The sequence below is a fragment of the Poecilia formosa genome, unplaced genomic scaffold, assembly GCF_000485575.1.
Source record: "Poecilia formosa unplaced genomic scaffold, Poecilia_formosa-5.1.2 Scaffold105, whole genome shotgun sequence".
Classification (NCBI taxonomy): domain Eukaryota; kingdom Metazoa; phylum Chordata; class Actinopteri; order Cyprinodontiformes; family Poeciliidae; genus Poecilia; species Poecilia formosa.
Window position 1 is genome coordinate 1,165,009 of NW_006800044.1, and position 9,509 is coordinate 1,174,517.

Below are 9,509 nucleotides of genomic sequence, written 5' to 3' on the forward strand. Positions count from 1 at the left end.
TGGAAGAGTTTGGATATTTCTTGTCCAGAGCACAAAGATGTGCATTTATGAGCCTGTTTTATGACGATACTCGGTACAGTACTGAACAAGGGGGCATCTTTTAATGGTGGCCTAGAGAAGGCACTTTTTTCATATGGCAGGATAACTGAAGTTCACAATGATTTGTGTAGGTTTGCAACTACAGTTTCATGTTTGTAGTTGCAGTCTTCTTGTCAGCCAAGAAACCTCTCTTTATTCTACATTAATTCAGTCAAATGTGAGACGATCCGTCTGTCCTACAGCAGAAGCTTGAGCTAAATTGGGTCGTCTCGCAGCAGCAAACAGTGGGGCAGACCTGGGACTGAATAAATATAAATTTGCATGATAAGTCAGTAGGAATGGCTGCTGTTTGCACATTAACAGATATTCCTGTGAACCCTGAGTGACTGATGTCCAACCTTAGACTGACTGAGACAAGTGTTAAACATGATTTATTTATCTATCTCAATACTTTGTTACGTCTATATCTGTAACATCTGTAATCCAAAATGTTACCTGTATGATAGTTGTATATAAATTTATTTTTTTTTACCGATTGATTAAAAAGAACAATATTATTGACTTGTTAAACCCGAATTGATTTAGGATGCCTTCAGTGTTTAACATTTCTACAGTGTGTGGGGAAAAAAATGCTTTTGATTTCTTCAAAAATATTGTTAAAAGCCTGTTTATCCATCTATCTAGATCAGTCATGAAAAGATCAATATTTTTTAGATCTTATTTCTGATTATGTTGCAAGATATAAAGGCTTTTTGCAAAGCATGTGATCAGAGGAGTTGGCATGTGTGTGTCAGTGTAAATACTTTCCAGAGGACCCCAGAAACACCGCATTTAGTCATTAACACACACGTTCACACACCGTCAGTGTGTGTTAACGCACAAAGTAACAGGAGGAGAACCATTCACACAAAACACGCCAAATCCAAATCTACAACACCCTGCAGGCAGGAATGAAAACATTCAAGTTGCTTATTCAGCCCAGTCAAAGTCCTCAACCTGGTTAAATTGTGTGACTTGGCATAGATAAATGTCTGCAAGTGTTGCATAGAAATGTGTGCCAAAATTCCTCCATAATGATGTGAGACTGATAGCATCACAGAAAACGACTACTACAAGTTATTACCCGTGAAAGTGGTTCACCTAGCTGATGAATCATTGGCTGCAGCAATTTTCCATGACGAAAACTGTCTACAGTATTGTGCGTTGTCTTATTCACGGTTTTATATGTAATGTATTAATTAAGTATAAACCCTAACAACTTTTATAATCAAGTTCTTTGAATAGACTTGAAACACATTATGAATAATACCCAAGTGCTACGTGGTATTATTTTGTTCTTTAGACCTTCATATTGAATCTGTGACGCATTTTGTTATCATGAACATTAAGTTAATATGCATTATTCTTACTTAACATTATGCAAAGACATTATACTTAAGTCCTCTTCACATTCTCCAAATCATATGAGATGTCAGCGACCAAATTAGTCGTGTGAAAATGCTCAGAACTTTTCTAAGTGACTTTGATCCTGGTAGATAACAATAGATCATTTATCCACTTGTTTCATAATTTAGGATCACACACTGCTGCCATATTCGGTGGCAATAAATAAGTAAATATTTAAAGTCATTTTCTCCATTGATGAACATGTTCTGTTTGTGGAATTTCTGAATAAACTCAGAAATTCTGCCAAAGTTGGTGCAAATATTTTTCGTGGTAGGAGCCCATTAGCAGATAGCTGATTGGATATTATGAATGAATCGGGTTGACTTGAAAGTATTTTAACAGTGGAATTCAATTTAACAGCTTCTGCCTCCTTGTTTTTGGTTTTCATTTGTGAAATAGAACATTAATTAATACACTCATTTATTTCTAATGTTGCAGAATATTTTATTGTAGACAAGCCCATAATGACTCTGGAGGAGCCTCAGATTGAAGGGACAGAGCAAACATGTGGTAGATGAAACCAAAACTGAATGTTTTATATACAGAACATTTTAAGGCTGAACACACCATCCCCATCCTGACTCAGAGCAGTGACAGCATCAGGATGTGGGGATATGCTTCTTCAGCAGGAGCAGGAAGGATAACTGGATACAGGGCAATCAGTCCTGGAAGACAGCCTGTTGGAGGCATCAAGAGAACTGAAAGTTAAAGTTGTTAATGGAGTTTTAGCAAAGGAGAACTAGCAAGAGCAATAATCTGCTGAAAGAGACATACCACCAGAGGCCTGTGGCAGTAAAGCATCAAAAGATGTTTCCACAAAGTAGTGACTCTGGAGGGCTGGTTGGAAATGCATGCCTAAATGTTGAGATTCATATTTATAGGGGTAAAAATTATAACCATGATCCCCCTCCCTCCCCCCAACCATAATGACCCTTGAAATTTGTGGAAGATAAAATTTTGTTATTGTCAAAAATTAGAAGCCACAAAACAGCACTACTTCATTAACTTGTGCTTTTATGCATTTAATTAAAACAAACAAACAAAAAACAAACAAACAAACAACAACAACAACAACAACAACAAAAAAACAAAACAAAAAAAAAAACAGAACTGCAATACCACTCCAAGGCAGCAGGTGGACAAGAGAGCGCTACAGTGCCTCCCTACCCTCCTGCCTCTGCTTCGTGCGTTTGCCTTTGTTGTCCTGGTCGTGGTTTACCATGGAAGCAGGTGAGAGCAGTCAGCGGACTGTTTAGTTGCTATCGCTCTGCTTTCACGCCGTGCTGGCTACTTGTCTCGTTTTGTGTTTGTCTCTTCTGCGCACAATATGTGTTTATTTTGGTTTGAAGAGCGCAAACATCGCATGTGAAGGCTGTGAGCGTACGCCGAACCACCACCATCACCATCATTATTCCTGCCAGGTGAGCCAGCGTACCAGTAAGGTGTGTCATAAAAGGAATTTCCGTTGGGAATAAACCCAGTATTTTAAACGAGGAACGGCCCGAGATGTTTAAACACGTTAAAGGCGAGTTTTAATCGAGACTCGTGAGCCTAATGAAACCAATGTGCTTGTTGTTTATAGGGAGTAATCAAACGCTCCTCTTGCCAGCAATGTCCACCGACTCCAACCGTGACATCCTGCTGGCAGATCCGGGATTTCTGGATGTCCCGTCTGAGAGGGACTCCCCTTCAGGACGAAACCGGTCGGAAAAGCCTCTCCCACACGCTGCCGCCCCCATGGGAGACGTAAAGCAGAGGAGGCGGCTCAGAAGCAGACAAGAAGCAGTCAACGGGGCTGCTACTCCTCCTGCGGGATCCACTAAAAGCGGTGACTCGACGGAGGCCCCTCAGCTGGGGGCTGAGCCGGGGAAAGACGGACAAAAAGACCCCCATGTGGAGAATGCAGAGGCTCGGCAGGTGGTGGAGGACGACTCGGACGACAGTGATGTGTCCGAGGTATTTGAGGAAGAGGAGTTTGATGAGGAGGAAGATGAGGAGGACGAGGAGGAGCTAAGCAACGGTAAGACTGGATGAAATAAGGACCTACAGTGGATTTAATGACACACACACTGCTATAAAAGAAAATCACTCATATTAACTCATACAAGATGTACCGAACACATAATTAATGACCGGTTATTGATTTTTATAAAGCTCTGACCTGTCGATGCAGATTTTACCTTTTCACTCCCCTTTAGAGCTATGAAACAAGTGGCCCTCTGGATATAGTTGAAAATTAATGATAAAGTGCTTAATATAAACGGCATCACTGAAAATAAACAAAGAAAATCACCCAGTTTAAAGGTAAGGATGAAACGATGGAATAGTAACACTGCTAGTATCACAAATGTAAAATTCTCTGTGTTACACAGCTCTGAAGTTAAAGAGGGAATCACTATGATATAAGTGACATGTTTCCAGGTTAGACCTTGTGTGTGATTGAATTCAACCCCCTCAGATTGCAGAGTAAGAAAAACCTTTACTTTAATGAAGAGACTTTATAAAAGTTGCCAACATTTCCTAATCCAACAGCATCTCTTCGAAAAGATAAAATACACCAACTTTGCTGTAAAAGCTTCAGATTATTTGCTCATAATCTGCTTTTTTTTTTTTTTTTTGCTTCCTCCAAATTCATGTTTAAACACCCTAAACTCCTACTCTGCTTCTTGTAGTGAAACCATCCACACTGAACACTGACGTTTTGCTATGATATGGTGCCTCCACCGATCGGAAACAAGATTAGATTTTTAGATTTGGACGAGCCAATCGTCCATCAGTACTGGTTCAGCAGAGATTATGACCACTAGTTTGTTTATAAATGGATCTCTAGCCATTTTTAGCTGTTTGACCTTTAATTGTGTTTTGGAAGAAAATTTCAATACATGCACAACAAAACTGAGTAATAAATATAATATTTATTAATGGGAGATTTTGGTATCATTTCTCCTGATGACTGGGCCATTCAGTATTGAGTATTTTGAAATTTCAGTTAAAGCTGTATTATGTAAAATAGACTTTTTTGAGCTTTATGTTATAATGTTATTCCCTCATCAACAACATACCTGGTGTGTTGCGTTGATTCTTTCACTCTTGTCTGAGAAATCCTCTAGTTTCCATGGCAACCATTCGGCTGTGCAAAATGCCCGTATGGACCTAGCACCGCCTTCGAGACGCAGCTCCTCCTCAGAGCTGCAGTTTCCAAGCTCCTGAGCTTCCACATTACGGAGCAGTCCTCCACTCGACTCCCCTACTCAGTTCCTTTAGACTAGCCAGCAGCAATTGGCAAACACCTGAACTGAATGTGAGCTACTTCTCATTGAAATGCTGGTAAAAATGTTAACAGGATAGCGATGTTCTGATGACTTCCTGAAGGTGGAGTTTCAGAAAGAGCAGGAGTTTTTAAAGAGACAGAGGCCCGATTTCAAGATGTTAAATTACAAAGTTGAAATTCTTTTAAGTCATATTTTTTTTATGTAGCTTTTTTTTTTAAACAACTGAAAGTAACGTACTTACTTGATCTATTAAATGGCCCTATGTGCCTTGAATATACATAACACTTCCCCTTTAAATCAAGTCTATAAGCACCTGAAAAAAACAAAATTTCTCCAGAAATTATAACTGACAGTTTTAGCATCTGCCTTCAGGGAGAATCTTGACCCATTTAGTGAAAACGCATAATGGTTTGTTTATTATTCATCAGCTGCTTTCCTCTCCGTATCCACCCCCCCTACAGAGCAGAGTAACTCTGGTGACCACCACTGCAGCGTCTGCGGCCTCCAGCTGCCCTCTAAGTTTAAACTCCAGGACCACATGAATCTGCACACGGGTGCGCGTCCATACTGCTGCGCCGAGTGCGGGAAGCGCTTCTGTCAGATCTACAACTACCGGCTCCACCTGCGCACGCACGCCAAGGCCAAACTGGAGCGCCACTGGTGTCGCATCTGCCTGACTGGCTTCTCCTCGCAGGAGGACCTGAAGCGGCACCTGTCCAGAACGCACTTTGAGGAGCAGTTCTACGAGTGCGACCTGTGCAAGCGCGTGTTCGCCTCGCTGAAGGAGTGCGAGAACCACGTCCAGTTGCACAAGTGCATGGTCAACATCGTGTGCGAGAAGTGCGGCCGCAGCTTCCGCACCGAGAAGTCTCTGGCACGGCACAAGAAGAAGAGGTGCCTTCACAGCTTTAAGTGCACGGACTGCGGGGAGACGTTCGGCAAGAAGAACGCGCTGCTGAAGCACAGCTTCACGCACCTCGGCTTGCTGCCGTACACGTGCATACGGTGCCGCTGCCACTTCCGGCTGGCCAAGTTGTACCGGCAACACAAGTGCGAGCCTGAGCGCATCCACTGTGTGGCGTGCCTGCGAGAGTTTCCCAGTCAGGAGGACTTCCAGCGGCACAAAAAGGACACTGGCTGCTGGGGGAACCAGGATCCCAACCAGAAAACAGACGAGATCCGCTGTCTGGAGTGCGGCCAGAGGTTTGACACCTCGGACGAGCTGAAGAAGCACGCCGGCGCTCACCAGAGGGTGCTGAAGTGCGCGGAGTGCGGGAAGGGCTTTCGTTCGGCCTTGCTGTTGATGTCTCACATGGGCGGTCACGCCGGGCAGTCGCCCTGCTTCTGTCAGAGCTGCGGGCTGGGCTTCCCTCACCAGCAAAACTACGACATCCACCTCAAAACCTGCGGAAAGACTCCTCCATCTGCAGTAAGTGTACGACTTTTAAAGGATCAGTCTGCCGTAGCTGCATTATCATCAGTTTTTGGTAATCGGGGTTTAAAAAGGAAGAAAAATAATGTAACTCTTGTACATTTGGACGTTCTCTTCATCATAATTTTATTCATTTAGGTTTGGAAGAGTGCCTTTCAATTCTCATCATTCAGACAGTAAAAGTTAAACTATAATGCTCAAAAAATAAATATTTAAAACCGAAAAAAGGCAAAATATTAGACCTTGTTTATTTTACTTAGATCCATAAATACAGCATATGGAATAAGTATTGAACTCATTACCAGTTTAAACGTACTTCTAAATCCGACATGAAATCCTCACCAGATGTCTGTAACAGCTCAAACAGAAAAAAAAAACTGATATGCATGAATAATGTTTAATAAATAAAATGAAACAGGGAAAAAGTGAAAACCTTACTGAAATTGATTTAATACTCTGTACTAAAGTTTTTGTTGAAGGAACTAGAAATATCCACCACCTGTGATTTTCACCCATTTTTCAACAACAGCAGTTTTTAAATCCTAAATCTGTGGGCTTCTTCTATGAACTTTAACCTTTAGTTCCTTCCTTCCATAGATTTTCCTGCAGGATTCAGGTCATGTGACTGGCAGAGCCAACTTTTACTGTTTCTCTAAAACCAGATTCACATAAACCCACTGCTGTCTGACTGCTTGGCTTCTAGAATGGTACCTGTAAATATGACTCACCCACCTGGCCTCATTACAACCACAAACCTTAGTGTAGTTTATTAAGATTAACAGACCAGCACAAAGCTTTGCAAAATCTATCAAAAATGATATTTGGTTTGAACATTTTTAGCAGAATTTGTAAAAAGCATTGTGTGTGTTTGGAGCCCCTCCTGAATTCAAACTTTGTAGAACCAGTTTTCATACCAATAAGCACCACATATCTTGCAAGTATGCAACTGGCTCATTTTCAGAAACTGTTTCCTTCTTGGCACTCTGTAATACTGAGCAGGTTTGTTTAGTGCTTTGCTCATATTTGTCAACAGATTATTTGTCCATGTGCTGTAAATTTCTGCTGCTCCTCCAAATGGCCTCCTGACTGGTTTTCTGTTGCCCAGCCTGTCAGTTTAGGTTGCCTTTGCCTGATCTGTGTGGGCAATTTATTGGGAACATTATTAAAACTACGCGTCATTTTCCTTCTACTTAATAGTTATGCACTGCTTTGTGCTGGTCTATCACAAGAAATACTAATTACTATTAAGAGAATGGAGTTCAAGACGGTTTTGCGAGGCAAAGGTCCATATGAGGAAAAAAAATAACACGGTGAAAAACTGGCTTTTATTGACTAATATCTAGCCGTTTATACTGACCTGCGTCTGCGTTTTATATTTCCAGATTCCACATGAAGATTGTGGTTTAATGTGTCTTTTGTACAGTATCTGACTTTGTCTTGGAGTTTTCAGGACACACAGTTTTAAAACTCAGATATATGCGTCTGAAAATCAGGATACCAAAATAAAATTATAATTGGCTCATTAAAAATGTCAGAAAGCTTGGTGAGGTGTAGAGTGTCAGAATATGAGAAAACAGGACTTTTTTTTAATTTCTGTTTGCTCAGCATGTTATGTTTTTATTATTGTAAACATTAAAACATCATCCCCATTTTTGACCACTAAAAAGAAAACTTTAAAAAAAAAGTTAATTTCAAATTAATATTTTGACAGAAAAATAAATGGCCGTGTGTATTTTGTTATGTTTTTTTTTTTAGTCTTAACTTGCACAGACCAACATGCCTCATAGTGACTTAACAATTAAGCTTCTCTCCTTAAGTGCTTTTTTTAATGATTTTGGTTTGTTTGTTGCAGAGCGTTCCTAAGAAACGTCATACCTCAAAGAGCTCGATTCCTGGGAAAAAAGATCTAAAGAAAGGCACAAAACCAACCTCTGCATCCAACGCAGCCCCCGGTCATAACCCCGCCTCAAACTGCGCCGCTGCGCCAGTGAAGGATCCCAGCAGTTCGAGGCTGCTCAGGACAGAGGCCGCGTCCTCTGACTCAGAGGGATTGTGGACACTAACTCTGGAAGAGAAGCCGCCTCCCGGTATGAACCTGGTCGTGTTTCTCCCCGTCTGTCCGAGTCAAACCGACGGGCTGCCGCTGCCGTCCGGCGTCCCTCAGACACTACCGGTCGCCGCCGTTCAGGCTCTGCCTCAGGAGTCGCCGTCGTCACTGTCGAGCAACAAACTGCTGGGAGTGAGCGCCGCCGTCGGAGCGTCGCTCAACCCCTGCCTGGAGTTGGTCACGGGCTTCCTGGGGCAGGAAACAGAAACACCTTTGGATTTGTCCAGAAAGCTAAACTTGCCTAAAGACACTGCTTTCGTTTCAGTCAAGAGCGAGCCGAGCGAGTACGAAATCTCAGCGCAGGCTAACGATTCAGAAAAGCGAGCGAAAAGACACGAAACAGAGGGGCAGCTGGACACATGTGGCGGGGCAAAGAGATGCAAGCTGGAGCCTGCGGTTCTCTCTCCTCTCAGCGGTTACACAGCGTCACCTCCTCCAGGAGTGGAGGTGAAGAAAGCTCCTCTCTCTCCTGGTCCCAGTGTTGATGTGTGGTCCTCCACATGCGGCCAGCTGATAGACTGTAAACTGGAGAAAAACATCAAAATGGAAATGGACATTTAAAGCTCAGCCTGTGCTGACGCATCAGAGGAAGAAACTAAAAATAAAACTCAGCCTGCAGAGAAAATGAATCGTATTTTGCAATAATTTTAGACAGGGATTATCAATGGCACTTATATTGTATTCCCAGTAGTAATAATGTGTGCACTTGAAATATTACATGAAGCAGGAAATATGATATCTGTCATGCAGTTTTATTATAACGACGCGTCTTATTTCTTCTTATGATTCCTTCAGTTTTTTTGGGACTTTGAACAGAAATATGGCAATAAATTAAAAAAAAAACAGTGGCCTGTTTTCTGTTTAGAGTCAACAAGACATTCCACTCATTTTCATCTTTCTGTTTGAATGTGTATTCTGGATGAGATGTGTGGCGAGTTATGTTGAATTTCTGTCAGCGCCTGAAAACCTTGATTCCTTTACTGTATATTTGTGTGGGAAATCAACATTTCCCACTGTTTTGTGTGTACTTTTATTTTTTTTTTATTACTGCAAACATTTCAGTATTTAAAAGGTTACAAATGGTACTGGTTTTTGGCCACCTTGGGATTATGTGTTATGTATAATTCAGTTGTACTGTTTTTCAAAGGCGAATAAATATTTGCGAGATCCCTTTTGTGTCGTGTTACGACCGGGTTTGTTCCCACAGATACGG

General features: G+C 41.7%; 1 protein-coding gene across 1 annotated transcript; it reads left to right on the top strand.

The window, feature by feature from the left end:
* Positions 1–2,656: 2,656 nt before the first annotated feature.
* LOC103143147 (zinc finger protein 668) lies at positions 2,657–9,470 on the top strand. Its single transcript, XM_007559568.2, has 4 exons — positions 2,657–2,906; positions 3,068–3,505; positions 5,219–6,186; positions 8,042–9,470. Exons 2-4 carry the CDS (start codon positions 3,097–3,099, stop codon positions 8,855–8,857), a joined length of 2,193 nt encoding a protein of 730 aa, XP_007559630.1. The 5' UTR covers positions 2,657–2,906; positions 3,068–3,096; the 3' UTR covers positions 8,858–9,470.
* The last annotated feature ends 39 nt before the right edge of the window (positions 9,471–9,509 follow it).